Source organism: Bubalus kerabau, chromosome 17, assembly GCF_029407905.1.
Source record: "Bubalus kerabau isolate K-KA32 ecotype Philippines breed swamp buffalo chromosome 17, PCC_UOA_SB_1v2, whole genome shotgun sequence".
NCBI lineage: Eukaryota > Metazoa > Chordata > Mammalia > Artiodactyla > Bovidae > Bubalus > Bubalus kerabau.
The window spans coordinates 53,044,504-53,064,365 of record NC_073640.1 but is presented as its reverse complement, the minus strand read 5'-3'; the positions used below and the strand labels follow the sequence as shown (position 1 = coordinate 53,064,365).

Genomic DNA, 19,862 nt, shown 5'->3' with positions numbered 1-19,862 from the left:
CCTATATCAGGAGGTCTTCCAGTGGAGGCTCTGCATCCCCCTTCCATCTCTTTCTGGGGATCAGGCCTGGAACATTCTTTAGAGTCTAGGAAGAACAAAGTCAGTGGGAGAAACCAGGATGAGGGAGGGAGAGAGAGAGAAGACAGAGGAAAGAGACAGGTAACTAACTATGAGAGAAAGAGACAGATGCAAAGAACCAATAGAGAGAGAGGGACACGGAGACAGAGACAGAGAGATAGAAACTGAAAGACCTAGAGACAGCGATAGGCAAAAAAAGGAGAAATAGAAACAGAGACACAAGTTGGTAGAGAGAGCAAGGAAAAGGAGACCCAGGGAGCAGGGAGATATGTGCTGGAAATGGCGGGATTGGGAGCATCTAGCAGGAGAGGGTCACACACTCACGTCAGTGGCTGCCAGTTAAGGGACACCTGTCTCTTCCTCACGCTGGGGCTGGCGCTCGGCAGCTCTGGGGGCCCTGGAGCCAGACAACGCTGAGGGCCTGCACACTTTTCGGGCCGGCAGCTCCGGACCCTGCAGGAGGCTTCAGAGACAGCCAGGGACTAAGTGGAAAAGGAGGCAACCGAGTTCTTCTTTCATCCAGCTCTCCAGCTGGAGTGAGGGATGAGGAAGGGACCCCCAGCTCCTCTGCCTCTCCTATCTTTCCCCTCCAACCTATACCACGCCTACAAGAACCCACCTCTAAAGCAGCGGCTTCTCCTGGGCGATCGGCTTGGACAGCAGCGACAAGCAGGAGCACTATAAATAGAGGGATGGAAGTCACTCAGCCTCTAGCACTATAGAACTCCCCAAAGGACAGCGATGGGAGATAGGGAAGGGGAAGCCAAGATAAGGCTGGAAGGTGCTTGGGGTTGATATGTGACCAATCTGAGGCACTTCGCTCGATGCCTCAGTTTCCCCATCTGTACAATGGGAGGCAAATTTGTTTAGGTAAAGGTCACAGCAACTTCACGTTTATTTTCCTTCTGAAATGTTTGTGGGTAAGGCATTATTGGAAAAGACATTTTAAAGTCTTTTTTGAAAAAGAGAGAGACTCAGAGAGGATTTCTAAGGGCACTTCCAACCCGGCTCTGGGAATCTAGAACCCCGCCCTCCCCGCACGTCCCTGTCCTGGACTCAGCCGTCATCCCGCAGTTTGCCGGCAGATGGCACCACGTCCACAGGCCTCAACGGCTGGGGAGGGAAGTCCTCTTTTGACTGTGGGTCCAGCGGGGTGCAGAGGTGGACAGGGATACAGGAGCCACAGCTCAGCACTGAGAATCCCGAAGTCTGAGTTCTAGCCCGTTCCTGCCCTTCCACGCTGTGTGTCCTGGAGCCAGAGTCTCCTGGTCTTTGGGCCTCAGTTTCCCGCCTAACCACGAGGAAGGAGTCGTTCTTCGGAGGAATCTCCGCGCCGGGAGGGTCTCCGATTCTGGCTGGCGGAGCCCTCAGCTTGGGCGCAAGTGCGTCGCAACCCAGGGGCCCCCCAGACAAATCCATTATCCCCAGGCTAAGGGGGACGAGGGCCGTGGGCGCGCGCGCAGGTCAGGAGAGAGGAGCAGCGCGGGATGCTACGAAGGGAATGTCGGCCGTATGGACTCTTTTTAGACGGGTGGGGCCCGGTAGAGAAGGGGGTGGCCCGGGTGGGAGCCTCCCTGACCCCCGATCCTGCCGTCATTCCCTCCCGCCTTTTCTCCGGGTTAACCCCTTCCCAGCCCCGCCCCCGGAGCGGCTCGGGTTACTAAACGTATTCGCAGAGACCGAGGCGGGAGCGGAGCCCGGGGCCTTTGTAACGGAGCGCTGGGCCGCAGGGCGGGGGGTGGGGGTACTGGGCAGACTGTTTCCTCCGATCTCGTCACCCGTAGACAGGAAGAGTGGCTATAACTCCCAAATCTATACGAAATTCTGGATTTCTTGCCGCGAAACCACTGGTACCTCATTCAACCCCGGAATCCTCTAATTCTAGGAAACTAAAGCATCCTTAACCCTCGTGAAATCTGAGCACCCCCCCACCCCACCTCCGCACAATTTCCCACAAGCCCCTCCGCCATCAACACCAAACTCCAAGTCTTATAGGGAAAGGTCTCTATTAATTAAAGAATTCCCAAACCCCAGAAAACCAGGACGTCTCAACTCCTCCTTAAAGCGCCTTGATAACCTCCCATACTCTTCCTCCTTAAGCATCCCAGAAACCTGGGGGACCCCGTCTCAGCTCGGCCCCACCCATCTATCATCCTAGGAGAACCCAAAGCCCCATCCCTATATAAACTGGGACTCTGCTCCAAATAGACTCTAGAATTCTCTGGAGCCACATCTGTCTCTACCGCACCGGCGGGGAGTCCCTCCGCCCAGAACCTCAATACACCTCGGATTCTAACCCCTACAAAAGAGGGCCCTAATAAATCCAAGAGCTCTGGTTCTTTATCCCTATCACGAAGCAGTGGGTTCATGTTCCCCTAAATCCGAAATTCCTGGTCCTCCTGGACCGCCAGACTTATTGGGTGGAGGGGGTACAAGGATGAAGGGGCCGCAGCGGGGCTTACCCGGCCGGACGGCCCGGGATCGCCGCGACCTCGACGGCCTGGCTGGTGCTGGGGCCGGCGGCGGAGGCGGCAGTGGCGGCGGCTGCAAGGAGCGGCAGCAGCAGCACCAACAGGAGGGGGCGGCGGCCGCTGGGGCCAGGCAGCCGCATCGTGTCCGGCGTGGAGTCGCGCTCCAGGCGGCCGGTCTGTCCAGCGGGTCCGGCTCGGCGCTGCCCCGCCTCCCGCCCCCGCCGGAGGCCAACTCATTTTCTCCACAATCCCAGTCGCGGGCTGCGAACTTCCCGCCAATCAGAGCCCAGTGCCACCAGGGGGCGCTGCCTACACGGCCAATCAGGAGACGACAGGGGAGGGGCTACGTGGACAGGTGCCGGGCGGGGGGCGCTGGGGCCCGGAATTTTCAGTGCCCCTAGGAGGGTACTGGCTCAGTGAATCCTGTCTTAAAGGAGAGGCCCCAAGTGTGGAGCTGCTGGGGCTCCTCTTAGTCGATGCGTAGGTGGTAGGCGTGAAAGTTTGCTGAGTGGCTTCAGTCGTGTCCGACTCTGTGAGACTCTATGGACTGTAGCCAGCCCGGCTCCTCTGTCCATGAGATTCTCCAGGCAACAATACTGGAGTGGGTTGCCATGCCCTCCTCCAGGGGATCTTCCTCACCCAGGGATAGAACCTGCGTCTCCTGTATCTCCTGGTTTGCAGGCAGATTCTTTACCGCTGAGCCACCTAGGAAGCCCGGTTCCCCTAAACTAGACTCCCGCTGGAAGACCTCATCTCTCGGCTCACAGTCCTGGGAGAAATCCATCAGAATTTGCTCCCCGACGGGGGTAGATTCCGGAAGAACCCACGGGTGCCCAGTTCTCACGCGAGAGACTCAGGATTCCGGGGGCTAATTCTAATGCTGCTCCGAGCTCCAGGTCCCGCCCCCCGGACGGTACCCCGACTCTACACCCTCCCACAGGATTGGCCCCTTCTCAAGGCCCTGTGTTTCAGGGGTTCCAGGCTTGACAAACAATAGCTTGTTCCTAGGAAAGTTGTAGCCTCTGCCTCTCACAGGACCATGGCTGGGCCCCTAATTCACAGACTCTGCTTCCCTTCCAGAGGGCTCCCCCTGGCTCTGCTCCCCTATTTGTACCCCTCTTAACCCCCCCACCCCAGAGGGTACCACACACACTTCCCTGACTGAATTTTTAAAAGCTGAGAGCCTACTCCCAGAATTGCAGACTTTTTCTCCTTAAAGAATTCTAGTCCTGGGACTTCCCTGGTGGCTCAGTGGTAAAGAATTTGCCTGCCAAAGCAGGAGACACGGATTTGATCCCTGATCCAGGAAAATCCCACATGCCTCGGAGCAGCGAAGCCCGTGCACCACAACTATTGAGCCTGTGCTCTAGAGTCTGGGAACTGCAGCTACTGAGTCCATATGCAGCAACTACTGAAGGTCACATGCTATAGACCCCATGCCTCACTAGAGAAAAGCCCATGCAGCAATGAAGACCCAGCACAGTCAAAACTAAATAAAATTAAAAGAAAAAAAAAAAAGAATTCCAGTCCCCTCCCTTTCTAGGGACCTCTACCACTGGGAGCACCAAGCCACAAGGGGCCTTAGTCCCCACCTGCTCCCACTTTAGTGGGTTTAGGGCTCCAAGCCCTGCTCACAACCCTCCAACTCAGAGGGTCTCAAGCCCAGCCCAGTCCTTTCATTATAAATTCAAGGCTCCACTTTTCTTGGAATTAAAAACCCTCTCTTCTCCCAAAGGCATCAGCGCTTTAGAGCCTGAACCCCAGTTCCCCATCCCTTCTCCTCTGAGTTTCAGACCAAATCCTTTCCCACAAGAATTAGGCTGAGTCCCCACACTTAGGGTGCCAAACCCTACTGACTTCTTGTTGCCCCTCCAGGGGTTCCAAACCCTAAGGTTTCCAGTTCTGTAGCCTTAGCCCCACCCTGAGTAGATCCCAGGCTCCACCCACACAGGGTACCAGGCCTGACCAAAGGGCTGACCCCAGACTAAGAACAGCAATCAATTCAGCTTCAACCTCATCCCTGACTCCTGCTCTTTCTTCCAGGGGGTGTGCAAGGGGGACAGGGGGTCTCTTCACCCTCCCTCCTTACCTTGAGGCATACGGGCTGACTCACACAGACACATGCACCCGTCACCACCACCCACAGTCTCCACCCAACACTGCCACCCAGAAGTCTGGGCTCACACACTGTCCAGGACACACAGCCTCTTGGAGCAGGAATGATGGCACTCAGGCCCCATTCAGGGACGTCCGCGGGCTGCCCCTGCTCAATGATGGAGTGCCCGGCTCTGCCCACTGAATGTGCTGTGGGCTGTGTCCCTGTCTTCGTGTGGCTCCCATGATCCCTGCTGACACGGCCCTGCAGGACGATGTGGCCCTGCTCCCATTGCCCCCCTCCCCATCTCCTACCCTGTAGCTGGAGCATTTGCTGGGGGCGCTGCCGAAATTTCTCCCTTCTGCTTGGGATTCAGGGCATCTTCAATGCTCGTTGCTAGGCAACAGCCTCTGGCTCACCACTGCAACTTCCGGGGATGGCTTTGGCTTCCCCTCCCCCCAGAATTTGGAGTTCCCAGCTCCCAGTCCCTCCCTATCGGTGCTACTAACCCCAGGGTTGTTTCTATGTCACTCCTGGATCCTGATCTGATCTCAATCCTTCAGAATCTCTCAGAGTTCTAGAGTCCTGGCATTCCAGAAGCTTCCTCCATTGTATGTGCTCACACACAGGGTTTTACCTTGGTATTAAAAACAACAACAAACAAATCTCTTTAGTATTCTAGATTTTCTGACATTCTCACCCTCAGTTCTAGGATCACTAGTATCCCAAAACAGTGTTCTGAATTCCCTGGCATGGAAAAAAACTCTCTCAATATTCCAGCTCTATGAGCATCACAAAATACCCGCATATTCTAGAGCACAGACATTCCAGAACACTCATGTTTTAGACTCACTCATCTTTTAGGGCTCATGTTCTAGATTCTCTGGCAATCCAGAGCCCATTGACATTATGGATTTCTTAGAATGCAAAGCAAACCTCTAGTGATCTAGAAGGGTTGACATTCCAGAATACCACTATGCTCTAGATTTCCTAATAATCCAGATTCTTTTCTGTGTTCTACAATTCTCAGCATTCTAGAATCTCTGGCTTGTAAAACTTATTCCTACTGGGATAGGCATTCTAGAGCACTCTTCTGTTCTAGAATCGTCAAATTTCCAGGTTGTTTTTCAGAAACTTCTGCAGTGTGGATTCTTTGATAGGCAGGGGAGAAGCCTAATACTGTTCATGCACTAACACTACAGAATATTCCTGTGTTCTAGATCTCCTAACATCCTGCCAAGGTACAGAAGTTCTGGCATCCCAGAAACCCTGGACTTCTAGAACTAGCACGCTCTAAAATCCCTTGTTCTTAGTTGGCCTACTTTCTCTTTTTTTCATTGACCCAAGGAAAAGATGCAGAAAACTTTCCTGAGGAGCTGCCAGAGGAATAGGTATTATCTGGAGGAAAACCTCAAGGATGTCAGGCTGGGGCAAGCTGATGCCATCCTACACACCTTCTCTGTTGTAAACAAGAGAGGGGTAAAGACTGGGCAGCCGGGGATGTGGATGGGCAAGGTGTTTGCAGCAGTGAGGTTTGGGGCACAAATGTCACCTAGCCGACAGCTGTGTTTCTGCCAGCCTGTACCTATTCATCCCCGTTTGTGGTAATAGTGTCCTGATTCACCTTTAAGGAACTCTGTCAGCACGGGGCTGACCTCACTGCCTGGCTTGTGAGGGTACATGATCCCTGGAAAGACACAATGATTGCTTCAGGAATGGCCAGCCGATTCAGTTTAAGCCAGTGAGGATCAATCCTGTGATTCTGCTGCTACAAAGAGACATGACTGTTGTCATGTATGGATATGAGAGCTGGATCATAACGAAGGTTGAGTGCTGCAGAATTGATGCTTTTGAACTGTGGTGCTGGAGAAGACTCTTCAGAGTCCCTTGGACAGCAAGGAGATCAAACCAGTCAATCTTAAAGGAAATCAACCCTGAATACTCATTGGAAGGACTGATGCTGAAGCTGAAACTCCAATACTTTGGCCACTTGATGTGAACAGCCAACTCATTGGAAAAGACCCGGATGCTGGCAAAGATTGAAGGCAGAAAGAGAAGAGGGTGACAGAGGATGAGATGGTTGGATAGCATCACGGATTCAATCGACATGAGCTTGGGCAAACTCTGGGAGATGGTGAGGGACGGGGAAGCCTGGCGTGCTACAGTCCATGGGGTCATGAAGAGCTGGACACGACTTGGAGACTGAACAACAACAGAGACAAAAAGTTGCTAAGGAGCTATGTGGAGTCATCTTGGCACAGAGCGGGGAAAACCTGACTGAGAATGATCTCAGAGGAGAAGAAAGCCAAAGGATGGAAAGACATTCCGGATGAGGATTTGAGCCCTGGATCCAGCCATGCCTGAAGCCAGAGTGTAAACGAATTCCCCTTCTTCACTTAAACTGAGAGAGACAGATGTCCCTGAATCTACAGCCAGGGACCTGATGGGGTACTGCATCTCTCTCACCCTTTCCCTGCTGCTGTTGTTGCTGCTGCTAAGTCGCTTCAGTCGTGTCCGACTCTGTGCGACCCCATAGATGGCAGCCCACCAGGCTCCCCCGTCCCTGGGATTCTCCAGGCAAGAACACTGGAGTGGGTTGCCATTTCCTTCTCCAATGCATGAAAGTGAAAAGTGAAAGTGAAGTCGCTCAGTCATGTCCAACTCTTAGCGACCCCATGGACTGCAGCCCACCAGGCTCCTCCGTCCATGGGATTCTCCAGGCAAGAGTACTGGAGTAGGGTACCATTGCCTTCTCCGCACCCTTTCCCTAGGGGTCCCCAAACTCTCTAAGAATGTACCCAAAGCATTGGCAGTGAGAACTTTATTAAGGAAGGGTGACTTTGGCTCCAGACAAGGGAGATGGTGGGGGGGTCTCGTAACAGTAGGAGGCCCTGGCCCTCAACCCAGGGCTCTGACAGAAAGCGAGGGAGGCACCTGAGTTCCCCAGGACCTGGATATCCCAAGGCACCACGGCAGCTGTGTTCAGAAGGAAGTTTCATTGAGCTTCGTCTTGGGGGGTACAAGGGGTGCTCCGAGACCCGAGGAGGGCCGGGGGGCTGGTGTTGGTGGCCGCCGGGGCTCCGGTCCGCTCCGCACCAGTTCCTGGCAGCGCTCCACAAAGCTGCCTCCCCCGCGGCGCCGGGCCTCGGCCTGTGGGGGGCTTGGGCTCCCCCGATGGCTGGACAGGGAGGTGTTGCTGAAGGCTGAGTGGAGACTGAGGAGGTGATGAGGGTCAATGAAGGGCGTCAGGGTGGAGCTGGGTCCCCCTCCCCTAAGGCCACCATGTTCTGCCCTCTCCCCCATTGGTCATGCCTACCTGGTGAGAGAGGTCCGGGGTGAAGGGCTGGGGAGAGAGCCCCTGGAGGAAGCCAGCGGGGCTAGGTCACACTGCTCCAGCTGTTCCATCAGCTCTTCCTCTGTCAGGCCCCCTGCTGGGGGGCAAGGAAGCAGGGTCAGGAGCAAGACAGGGGTCATAGGCCAAGGGACAAAGGTCATGTGCAAAGACTGAGGTCGGGATAGGAAAAAAGGTGCAGAGGTCAAGGAACAAGGGTCAGAAGCTAAGAGAGACAGGTTAGAAAGCAAGGGCAAAGGGGGCTTCCCTGGTGGCTCGGTAATAAAAAGTCCGCCTGCCAACGCAGGAGACACAGGTTCGAACCCTGTTCTGGGAAGATCCCACATGCCACCGAGCAACTAAGCCCCTGCACCACAACTATTCAGCCTGTGCTCTAGAGCCCAAGAGGCTCAACAGCTGAAACCAGTAAACCCTGTGCTCTCCAACAAGAGAAGCCACTACGATGAGAAGCCCGAGCACCACAGCTATTTGCTCATCGAAACTAAAGAAAGCCTGCTCGAAGCAACGAAGACCCAGCACAGCCGAAACTAACTAAATAAAATTATATTTAAAAAGCAAGGGTAAGGAGGGGTTGAGGGTAAGGGGTCAGAAGGTCAGGGCTTGGGGAGGACAGTCATGGCGAAGGAGGTTGTGCAGAGGGATTCAGGGTGAGTCTGTGCGGTGGGAGTACCAGGGGCCTGGCCGAGGCCGTCCATGGCGGTGGTCAGGTCCCACATGGCCAGGCTGCCGTTGGCCTGGCCGGTGAGCAGGTAGCGCCGGGGCCGGGAGCCAAGCCTCCGGGAGCCCTCACACTCCAGCACCGTGAAGGCGGTGGTGGGTGAGCCGTCCACGGAGCGCACGGAGCACACCCTGAGAGGGGAGGGCGCAGGGGTACCTTGGTCACACCAGAGCCTGGCCTGCTCCCTCTTCTCGTCCTTTACCCTTCCCGGGCCTCAGTCCCCACCATTATGACTTCCCTTCCTGCCTCTCCGATGACCACCCAAGCTTCTCCGTCGCTCCCAGATCTTGGGTTCCAGCCCTGCGGGTCCAGTGCCCTTGTGGACGTCCCCAGCCCCACACACACATCATGGGGCCTAAATGGGACTCTCCCCAGACCTGTTGCCCTCCCTGCTCCTGATCCAGGAGAATAGTGCTCCCTCATTTGCCGGCATTACCCACGGTGGGTCCACTCAGCCTCCTGCCTCTCTCCCTGGACCCCTTCCCCCCTCCCCATCTGGCCCTGGTCAAGCCCTGCCCTCTCCGGCCAGCCATTTGTCCCAGCCTCCTCCTTGGGCTCTTGGCCTCCTCTCTTCCAACCTCCAATCCATCCCCCTGAGCACAGCCTTGGCTCCCAGAACACGCAGGACAGTCTTGTTTTTTCCATACAATTGGCAAGGCTCCGCCCCGCTACAGCCTCAACGCTCACCTCCAGCTCTGCGCTGCAGCCCCCAGAGACTGCAAGCACATCTCTGGTTACCCTCTTTGGCCATTCCAGCCTTGGCACATGCTGCCCATTCAGCCAGGCACACCTATCCCCTCCCTCCTTTCTTCTCTTTGCTCCTATTTATCCTCAAGGTCTTTGTTCAGAGGCCCCTCTTCAAGAGACCCCTGTTCTCAGGCTGACGCAAGCACCGCCTCTGGGTTCCCATGGTTTCCCATCCTTCCCCCATCCCAGCCCTCACCGCCCCCGGCCCCCATCCAGGCCACAACTACACAAGTACCTGGGGTTGTTCCAGCTTCACTCTCATTCACACCTGTCACACCTTTGATACCCTCAGGCCCTACACCTAGGTCCAGGCTTGCGCTCCTTCCCAGCCTCAGCTCCTGCTGTGCCCCGTTGGCTGAGATGCCCTTCTGACCTCTGTGACCCAGCTGGCATCCTGCCTTCTGCTCTGACCACCCTCCCTGTTTGATGGGATGGTCCTCACCGCTGACCAGTGGATGAAAGACGCACGAACAGCTGGCTGGCACTTGGCACCACCTTCTGAATGAACACTTGCTGGTCATCTCGCTCACCGTAGGGGCCTGGGCCAGGTAGAGGGGGGCTGTCACGGCCAGCTGGGGTCTCTGGGACCTCCAGACCCTAAGACTCTGCCCTCTTCCCCACAGTTGAATCTCCCAACCCAGGACTAGGTCTCCATCCCCAGGATGCTGGAGCTGGGCAAGGTCAGAGAGGGTCGAGGGTCAGCAATAGTCAGTGGAGTTCAGGCACATCCAGGGGAGTGTCCTGGATCGGCAGGGATCGGTGGGGGTAACAGAATCCAAGTGGGGCAGCTGGGAGTAATTGGCAGTCAGGAGGGGTCAGGTGGTGGTCGGTGGAGGTCAACTCCATCATTTGGGTGGGTCAAGAGAGGCCTTCAGGGGTGAGGAAAGGGATAGTGGAGGCGGGTGGAGGTCATGCAGGGTCTGTGGGGGTGGGGGCCCAGGGGCAGGAGGCACCAATGTCATTGCCAGCACTGCAGCCACCGTGCCCGTCGGCCGACTCCAACGCCAGGATCTTGAACGAAGCCAGCGGGGTGGAGCCAGGCTGGGTGGAAATCATGCCGCGGAAGCGAGTCACAGACCATGTCCGCACGTGGTTGCTGTCGGCACAAACTGGGGAGCCAGAGGGCAGCAGGTCAGGCCTGGCGGGGGAATGGCCACTGCCTGACCTTCCTGAGCCCCGAGATGACCTCCTTTCCAAGGTGTCAGGATCCCGGCCCCCTCTGAATTCTTCCCTTTCTTCATCCTCTCTTCCCCAGAATTCTAAAGTTACCAATCCTGTTGGCTCTGCCTCCAAGTCATTCCAGAGGCTGATCTTGCCTTTCCCTGCCCACTGACCCCAACCCGCCCCCACCCCGGTCCTGTCCGCCTCATCTTCTGCCTGGACCATCGCAACAGCCTCCGCCCTGGCCTTCCTGCCCCCCAGTCTGTCCCCATGTTCAGTCAGAGGGACCCTGTGAGCACCTGCATCAGGCCACAGCCCTCCTCTGCTGGGAGCCCTCCTGCGGTGCCATCTCACTCAGGCTTAAGGACCAAGCCTTCTCCGGGGCTACAAGGTCCCCCGACCTACCCCATCAGCCCCCACCCTCTTCCTCGCCCACTCGACTCTGGGCTTCCTTCGGTATGTCCATGGTCCTCCCGTCTGACAGCCTTTGCAGTGCCTGTTCCCTTTGCCGGGAATGCTTGGCCCCATTGATCTGCACTGCTCATTTCTGTTCAAAGTGCCTTCATCAGGAACCACATACTCTCATGACCCTGGTGCTCTCTAGTCTCTCACACAGCCTTGTTTTTATGCATGGCCCCCATCATTATCAGATAGTGATTTATATTTGTATTGATTTATCATCTGCTGCCCCAACTAGGGAGCTTCCCTGGTGGCTTAGAGGGTAAAGCATCTGCCTGCAATGCGGGAGACCTGGGTTTGATCCCTGGGTCAGGAAGATCCCCTGGAGAAGGAAATGGCAACCCACTCCAGTACTCTTGCCTGTCAGCTCCACAGGGTAGGGACTTGGCCTGTCTTGTTATCACAGTATCCCGTGCCTGGAAATGGTGAAATTGATGAATTCTCCCCTCTCCTGGCAATTCACTCTCCCCCAGACTGCTCCCCTTCACGGAATTCTCTGGAGGCCACTCCCCACACCATGTCCCTCCCCAGTGGAGACCCTCAATCGCCTGGCCTCACGCTCCCAGAGGAGCCATCCCTCTTGCAGGGAGAAAGATGCCCGGGGCAGCTGGATGAGACTCACCCGAGATGAGGTGCTTCTCCGAGAGCATGATCTTGGTGACAGGGCTGCGGTGCACGGTGAAGGTCTGGAAGAGCTGAGGCCCCGAGCCCACCGTCTCGGGATGCTGCACAATGACCCGCACGCCCCCTGAGCTGGTCCCGTAGGCGATCTCAATCCAGTTTCCACTGTCGCCTGGTGAGGAGCCAGGGAGGAAGAAAGGTACAAGGTCACAGACAGACAGAAACTGGGGCAGAGAGAAAGAGTCAGCAAGGAACAGACACGGAGTCAGAAAGTAAAGAGGAGGGGAGAGAACAAGGCGGCAAGACATGGGAAATGGAAGAGAGAGGGATGGAGCAGACAAAGAGAACCAGAGACGGAAATGAAGACACAGAGACAGAGCTAAGAGGAGTGGGGGGAGAGAGAGAAAAACAGAGAAAGACTTAGAAAAGCAGAAACAGGGAGGGTTATAGAGACAGAGACTGACAGAGAGAAAGATGGAATTTGAGAAAAACAGAGAAACATGGAAAGGGACATACAGACAGACAGCAGTGAGAACTCCCGGCAGTTCAGTGTTTAGGACTCAGCATTCTCACTACCGTGGCCAGGGTTCCACCCCTGGTCAGGGAACTAAGATCCTACAAGCTGCACAGTGGGGGAAAACGGAAAAAGAAAAAAATGACAGCAAGACAAGAAAATGCAACCCTGTGTGCCTGAGGGACTCCTCCCCCATTGCCAACTTTCCACAGGGGAAAAGGTATGTTGTAATGTCACAGACTTAATGGGCCATCTTAAAGAATGTGGGTAAAAGGTGGGTTTAATATTTTGTGCAAGAGTTAAAAGCAATGAATTCAGGTGATGCGTAGCAACATGGATGGACATTTAATTTAAGGCAGGATAAGTGAAGTGAAAATCGCTCAGTCGTGTCCGACTCTTTGAGACCCCATGGACTATACAGTGCATGGAATTCTCCAGGCCAGAATACTGGAGTGGGTAGTCTTTCCCTTCTCTAGGGGATCTTCCCAATCCAGGGATCGAACCCAGGTCTCCCGCATTGCAGGCGGATTCTTTACCAGCTGAGCCACAAGGGAAGCTTAGGCAGGATGGATCAAAGTGAAATATATAAAATGAGATATATACTCAATACTGTTTATGCAAATTCAAAAACATGTTAATAATACGTGTTTTTTAAGGGTACATACAAATGAAAAGATAAATGTTAAACACGCATGACAGAACAGTGGCATGTGGTGAGGAGAAAAGGAGTAAGTCAATGAAATAAGAAAAGGGCCCTTGGGAATTCCCTGGCAGTCCAGTGGTTGGGGCTCCACATGCTCACTGCCAAGGACCTGGGTTTGATCCCTGGCGGGGAATTAAGATCCCACAAGTTGTGAGGCATGGCCAAAAATAAGTAAATAAAGTTTAAAAAGAAAGAAAGAAAGGGGATTTATGTGATGATAGGCTGTGAAGTTAAATGTATTATTCAGTTTACTCCTGCTAGAAAAAATGTACTACTATGACCTCTACTTCACACCACACATCAAAGTTAATCTGAAATGGAACAGGGACCTATGCGTAAAAGCGAAATATGCAAAGCTTCTAGAAGAAAATATAGGAAATAAGTCTTTGCAACCTGCAGGTAGGGAAAGACATCTAAAGCTCCAGAAAGCACTAACCATAAAATAAAATGAATCATTACGCAAAGTGAAAAAAGCCAGACACAAAAAGCCACATGCTGTATGATTTCCTTTACACGAAACATCTAGAACAGGCAGATCCACAGAGACAGAAAGCGGGTTAGAGATGCCCAGGGGCAGTCAGCAGGGAGGACAGGTGTGACTGCCGACGAGCGTGGGGTTTCTCTTTCGGTGCTGAGAACATTCTGGAGTTAGACAGTGGTGATGGTGGCACAGCTTTGTGAATCTGCTAAAAAATCACTGAATTGTGGACTTTATGGGATGGGATTGTATCTCAATAAAAACAAATAAAAAATCAATCTATTTCTCTGCATTTGCGATTAAGAAAACAAAACAAAGACTGCTCCAAGTGAGAGAACTCAGCTTCACCCCGTGTAAGACACACATCCTCTTTTTGTTTGTGTTTATTTAGGATATTTTTTTTTGAGGGGGGGAGTACAGTTTGGCCACAACCTGAGGCTAATGGGATTTTAGTTCCCTGACCAGGACTTGAACCCAGACCCTCCACAGTGAGAGCATGGAGTCCTAACAGTTGGATGGCTAGGGAATTCTCGAGTCACACATCCTCTTTGTTTTAGTAGCGTGCAAACATCATGCCCTAATCACAGAGATGGGAAAGAAACACCAAGAACTACAAGAGGTCAGCTTTGCCCTTGGTGGAGAAGCCTGCCATGGCTAGCACCTAGCACAGTGCTTACATGTAAGTGGTGCTCACTAACTGTGGAATGACTGAATGGGTTGAATCTGTCTCCTTCTCAATATATCTCACTGGCCCATGCTACGCAAGTGTCAAGTGGTGGGGAGACTGCTGTGGGCTGGGGCTGGGGCTGGGGCTGGGGCTGGCTGCTCGTGGCAGAGGGGCAAGGCTGAGCCATAGCTTACTGGTCTTGGGGGTGAGGTAGACGCTCAGGGCTGTGACCCCGTCCTCCGCTGGGTCCCGGTAGAGCTCGCTGACCAGAAGGTCGTTGTCCTTCATGCGCAGGGGGAATTTCTGCACATCTGGCGGTGGCGGGGGTGGGGGGGGGGCACGGAGGATAAGTGGGTCGGCTCAAGGTAGCCCAGCCTTTCCCCTCCTCTCCCACCTCCAAGGGGAGGCTCTCGGATAGCCGGGGTGCTGGCTGCTGCTCACCCACATAGTAGATGGAGCCGTTGTTGCAGCCCAGGAGCAGGAAGGAGCCTGCAGCATCGTAACTGGTGATGGGTTGCACCTCCTGGACCTGGGGGCGGGGAGGGCTGTGGCCAGGGTGACCCTCCCTGCAGCGCCCCTCCCGGCAGGCCTTCGCCTCTCTGCTCCAGCACCACCCACCAGGCAGGGTTTCTAGGCTCCCTCCTCCCCATCCTTGCCTGGTCCAGGTCTGCACCCTTGACGTCTGTCTCTGAATGACTCTTGCTGGCGCTATTTCTTGGTCTCTCCTTGACTTTGTACTTCTGACATCCCAACATTTCTTTTTTTTTTTTTTTTTTTTTTTGGTCAGGCCGTGCAGCTTGCAGGATTGTAGTTCCCCAACCAGGGATTGAACTTTGACCACAGCACTGAAAGCGCACAGTCCTAACCACTGGACCGCCAGGGAATGCCCTGACACTTCTTTTTTTGTTTGGTTGTTTTCTCTTTTATTTATTATCCCTGACATTTCTTTATTCATCTCCATCTATCTCTCTGTGGTGCCTTCATCTACCACAATCATTTAGTCTAGGTCTCTCTCCATCCACCCTTTCTCGCTCTCTCTCTTGCCTCTGACTTCCTGTTTCTATTTATTTCTCTCCATTTCTGTTTCTTTCTCTCTCCTTTCTTTGCTTGTCCATCTCTCTCACCCAGACTTACACTTTAGAAAACAACGCTGTAGGTATATATATATGTTGACACACACACACATATTTTACATGATGGACAGAGCTTGGGGTGAGTGCAAAGAGAATGACAGACGTTTGCACATATGTCTTGGTTTCAGCCTCCTACACCTTCTCCCCTTACCTGCTTGGTCACCCCAGTGCCTGGAGATCCCTCTCTTCCTTTCCAAAGCCACCCATCCTTCATGTCAGCTCAGCAGCCCCAGATCCTCATTAGGCCTTTATCATACCCCACCTCACCCTGATACTGCATCTGGCCCACTACCAGATTCTTTGGTTCTTTTCCGGTCAGATGGGCCAGAAAGGAACGCCTCCTTGGGTCTGGCTGGTCTGGACACCTGGGAAAGAGGCAGCCAGGCTGGCCAGCTCCCTGACCTGCCAGTGCTTGGTGACAGCGTTCCACACGCCGATACGCCCTGTGTGGCTTGTGGCGATGAGCTGGTTCCCAACGAAGAACAAGGCTTCCACAGGCACCCCCAGGTGGAAGACTCCTGCAGAGGGTGAGAAGGGCTCGGCCAGGACCCCCTCTCACAGCGGGAGAAGTGGGGTGGAAGGGAGAACTCCGAGGGCCAGAGGATTCAATTCAGTCATAGAGTCTTTACAGACTAGAGGATTCCAGCAGGAATTACAGAGGATTATGATGGGCTGGATTCCTGCTGGGGTGTGGGACTCTAACGGGGTGTGGAATTCAGCTGAGATTTTCAACAAAGGCAAAAAACCCTATGGGTGGCAGGGTATTCTCACGAGGATTAAGATTGGTCAGGGAACAGATTAGTCTAAGGAGTCAGATTTCTTCTAATGGGAACAGATTCTAACAGGTTTGGGGATTCTACTGGCATGGAGAATTCAACCAAAGCAAAGAGATCTAACAGGGCCGTGAATTCTGACATAGGAGAGAACTGTATGTGGGTGGATTTTTCTACCAGACCAAGGAATGCTAATGGGATACAGAATTTCAAAGGGTTGGCACATTGTAACAACACAAAGTCTTACAGGTATGAGAATTGTGTAGGGTGGCTGTTTTAACAAGCCACAGGTTGGAGCAGAATTATAAAGGGTGAAAGGGTTCTAGAAAAAGCCTGGGGCCATAACTATCTCAGAAAGAAAGTGAAAGTGTTGGTCGTTCAGTTGTGCCCAACTCTTTGGGACCCCATGGATTGCAGCCCACCAGGCTCCTCTGTTCATGAAATTCTCCAGGCAAGAATACTGGAATGGGTTGCCCTTCCCTTCTCTGGGGGATCTTCCTGACCCAAGGATCGAATCCGGGTCTCCTGCATCGCAGGCAGATTCTTTACCGCTGAGCCACCAGGGAAGCCCAGGCTCCCTCTCTTACCTATCTCAGAGCCACCGCCTTCTGGCTGCAGAGCCCACAGCAGGATCTCGCTGCCTGTGGCTACTGCCACCATCTTGTCATGCTCTCCCAAGGCCCCACCAAGCACCCGGGCTGTGAGTGCCAGGCGCTCAATGGGCCAGTCCAGGCGGGGACTGGAGAATACCAGCTGCCAGCCGGAGGCTTCCTTCAGCCTGGAGGATTGGGGGACATCATCAACCTTCACCCTGTGCATCCCCTACCCGCATCAACGGGGCTCAAGGCCTCCTCCCACCACCCTCCCTGAGCACCTATAGCAGACAAGAAACTGGGTATAGGCCACGGCGATCCAGTTGTGGTGTCCGCACACCAGGCGCACCATCCCCGGCTCCTCGGGTAGCCCTTAGGGGGAAAGGCAGGGATCAGGGCAGGGTTACAGGGCCCATTGGCTACCCCGATCTCCCATGAGACAGAAATATACCTGATGGGGAGGGAGGGGATTTCTCATCCAGCATTCGGCCCAGCAGCCCTGCATTGCCCAGGTTGGGGGGCATTGTGTTGCTCCGTCGGACAGGGGCTGGGCGACCCCCTGCTTGCTGGGGCCCCACCAGGCTGTGCCGGTTCCGCCGCTTCACCGGAAACACTATGGCAGAAAGAAGGGGCAGAGCAACAGTCATTGTAATAACTGTAAAAACTGTCACAGAGCAAACACTTGAAATGTGCCAGATACTGATTTTCCCACACAGGTAGCATCGTCTCCTAGAGAAAAGATTTTTGGTGGTGCAGGGACATGGCATTAAGTGACACTGAAGCACAGTGAGCTGCTCCCTTATCAGTTCCTTTGAGCCCATCACGAAGAATCAGTTTGGGGCTTCGATGATAATGAACCCCTTCAATATTTGTTAATCTTTCCTTTTAAGAAATGGAAGCCTGTTCCCTTGGCAGGCAACAGCATCTACCCAGAGTTTAATTACACTGTTATGTTTAAGGGTTATTTCACATCCACTTATTTATGGCATAAAAGGCAGTGATATAAAGCTTCTATTTAAAATAATAATAAAAAAAATACAGGATCAAACTAAGTTAAGAGAACAGTAGGTCTTCATATTTGGCAAACTTCATGAAGGTGACAGGTACTGACTGAAGTTAGGGAAATAAACTCATAAATTGAACTCCCCAACGCTGTTCCTTCTACCAATCAGCAAAACATAGTAGACTACAGTTCCCAATAACCACTGGGGCATATTTTCCATGACCAGTGGGCTGGCTGCTCCCTGGGGATTACAGTCAATAACTCTCCCCTCCATGCAAAGGACACCAGTTCTCCCTAAGACTCTCTACAAGGAAATCAAAACTGGACTACAACTTCCATCAGGCTCCAAGGCAAGCTGGAGCCTCAAGGGGACTAGATTGCCCCATTGCCTCATTGGAAATGCAGTTTCCTACTTCCTTTCCAAGCATTAGTCAAAGCATCTGATGTAGAACTACAACTCCCATAGTGTCTCAGGGATCACAGCTGAGGCAAACAAGGGCTGCAGCCTTATGGGAAATGTAGTCTTTAATCCCCCACCCTCCATTCCCACCCTGTATTCCGTAATAGTTCCCACCTGGTGGAGGCAGGTAACCAGTAAAGAGGACGTTTCCACAAGAAGATCGATCCAACTCTTCAAGAAGCTGTAGACGACGAACTGAGGCAGAAGGACTCACAGGCTGGGACTTGGAGAAGGCTGAGGCAGAACCTTTCCCCCTCCCCCATCTCCTTCTCCACAGAATACCACCACTCCCCTGAGACTCAGGACCACCAAATCCAGTGCTCTCAGCTCTAACCCCACCTTCTTTCAGAAGTGAGGAGAAAGAGGGAGTATCATTAGAGGGCTGGTTTTCTATGAGGATGCTAAGGGGGTGGGCCCACTTACCCAGAGGAGTCAGCCCATAGAACTGGGCTTCATGGAGGAGACTGGAACCGTGGACACCCCTGGGTAGTAGAATTGACTAGGTGTCAGGGTCTGGGGAGTGGGAGTGGGCAGAGAATTCTGAGGACCAAGTTTTTGAAACTGCACAGAGAATCTCAAGAGATAGCAAATGTTGATGGTATCAAGATTCTAAAGAAGAAATGATCTGGGTGGTGAAAATGTGTGTGTGTGTGTGTGTGTGTGTGTGTGTGTGTGTGTGTGCTGGGGAGGGATATTCTAAAGAACTTAAGTGAACATTCTGAGGGGAAGAAGAAACTTTTCAAGGGGTAAAGACGTGGGGGACTCCCCATTATCTTCCATGCCCACCTAGGGTCCAACTCTTTGGTGCGCAGGAAGTTGAGGATGGGAGCGAAGACGGTGGGGTCCCTGTCGATGAAGATCTGCGGGGAAGGGAGGCAGAGAATAGATGCGGCAAAGAGCGGGGCTGAGTGGGGCTCCTGTCCCTCCTCCTACCAGCCGCCCCGTTTCAGCTCTACTCACGGCTCCGGTCTCATCTTTCAGTGTCGAGATGCGTCCGCTTAGAAGACTGCAGGGAGGGGACGCAGAGCAGGTGTCACTGGCCGGAGTGTGTGTGAGGGGAGATGAGGTCTCCCCATACCCAACCCTCCAGTCCCCCACGCTAAACTCGCTTCCCCAATCACCTGGAGAAGAAGGAGTCTGGGATCCAGGTGAGAGTCTGGCGAGAGGTACTGAATCTGTGCGGGGACGGGGAGCAGACGCGAGATGACGGAGGATGAAGAATTCGGCCCCCAGTCTCAGCCCCGGGTGAGTTTCCCTCCCTCCCCCAGCATCCATCCAGGCTCCCGCGCCTCCAGTAGGAGGCGGAGCAATCCTTGATGGACAGAATTCCCCCCGCGGGAGAGGCGGGTACTCCCAGCCGGGTCCCCGGCCCCGAGAGTAATGACTCAAGAAACTCTTACACTCACCTCTTGCCTCCCACATTCAGATGAATCACCTCTCCGGGAGGCCCCCGACCTGGGACCCCGTCGACTGCAGGGGCCGCGGCCGCCATAGCCCCCGGGCTAGCCGGCCGGCCTGCACCCGCTTCCGGGTGTGTATCCCGCCCCCGCCCCCACCGCGTGCTCATTGGGCTTCAGACTCCCAGAGCAGCTGGCGATTGGGCAAAACGCTCGCCCATCGCGGTTCACTTCTCCGCCTCCTTAAAGGGCCCCGCCTTTCCTGTCCTGGACGGGGCGGACCGAACGGCTCCTTTGGGGAAGTTTAGTTACCACGGATAGCAGACCGTTCCTCATCCCTCTGGGATTCCCAGTTTAGGAGTGGCATCTAGGTGCTTAATCGGGAACACGAGTTTAGACCTCGAAACTAGTCCACACCAAGAGGGACATCTAAATGTCC

At 54.0% G+C, this 19,862-nt stretch overlaps 2 protein-coding genes across 3 annotated transcripts in view; both read right to left on the bottom strand.

The window, feature by feature from the left end:
* Window positions 1–4,989, bottom strand: part of LTBP4 (latent transforming growth factor beta binding protein 4) — a 29,547-nt gene extending 24,558 nt beyond the window's left edge. The window contains exons 1-3 of the mRNA XM_055552371.1: window positions 4,959–4,989; window positions 698–756; window positions 403–560 (exon numbers count right to left, since the gene is read on the bottom strand). Coding sequence (XP_055408346.1) covers window positions 403–560; window positions 698–756; window positions 4,959–4,974 — 233 coding nt within the window. The 5' untranslated portion in view covers window positions 4,975–4,989. The remainder of the gene's footprint in view (window positions 1–402; window positions 561–697; window positions 757–4,958) is intronic.
* A 2,461-nt stretch (window positions 4,990–7,450) lies between these two features.
* On the bottom strand, window positions 7,451–19,593 carry SHKBP1 (SH3KBP1 binding protein 1). Of its 2 annotated transcripts, none has more exons than XM_055552316.1 (18): window positions 19,433–19,593; window positions 19,148–19,201; window positions 18,987–19,032; window positions 18,813–18,886; window positions 18,450–18,508; window positions 18,141–18,221; window positions 17,015–17,176; window positions 16,845–16,935; window positions 16,558–16,748; window positions 15,600–15,715; window positions 14,506–14,593; window positions 14,259–14,375; window positions 11,704–11,874; window positions 10,415–10,570; window positions 9,904–10,000; window positions 8,667–8,845; window positions 7,961–8,075; window positions 7,451–7,858 (listed from the first exon to the last, which is right to left on the bottom strand). In XM_055552316.1, the coding sequence occupies exons 1-18, from the start codon at window positions 19,591–19,593 to the stop codon at window positions 7,627–7,629; spliced, it is 2,190 nt and encodes a 729-aa protein (XP_055408291.1). In that variant the 3' UTR covers window positions 7,451–7,626. The 2 variants fall into 2 exon arrangements, with proteins under 2 accessions (XP_055408291.1, XP_055408292.1); XM_055552317.1 differs by having other exon boundaries at window positions 7,961–8,072.
* Window positions 19,594–19,862: the final 269 nt, after the last annotated feature.

Excerpts from the sequence above, each read along its gene's own strand:
- SHKBP1 (XM_055552316.1), bottom strand. The coding sequence starts at position 19,593 with ATGAGCACGCGGTGGGGGCGGGGGCGGGATACACACCCGGAAGCGGGT. Across the intron at positions 19,033-19,147 it reads CCAGACTCCTTCTTCTCCAG|TCTTCTAAGCGGACGCATCT; the intron begins GTGATTGGGGAA and ends CCCTCCCTGCAG. Across the intron at positions 10,571-11,703 it reads GGAGAAGCACCTCATCTCGG|TTTGTGCCGACAGCAACCAC; the intron begins GTGAGTCTCATC and ends CTGGCTCCCCAG.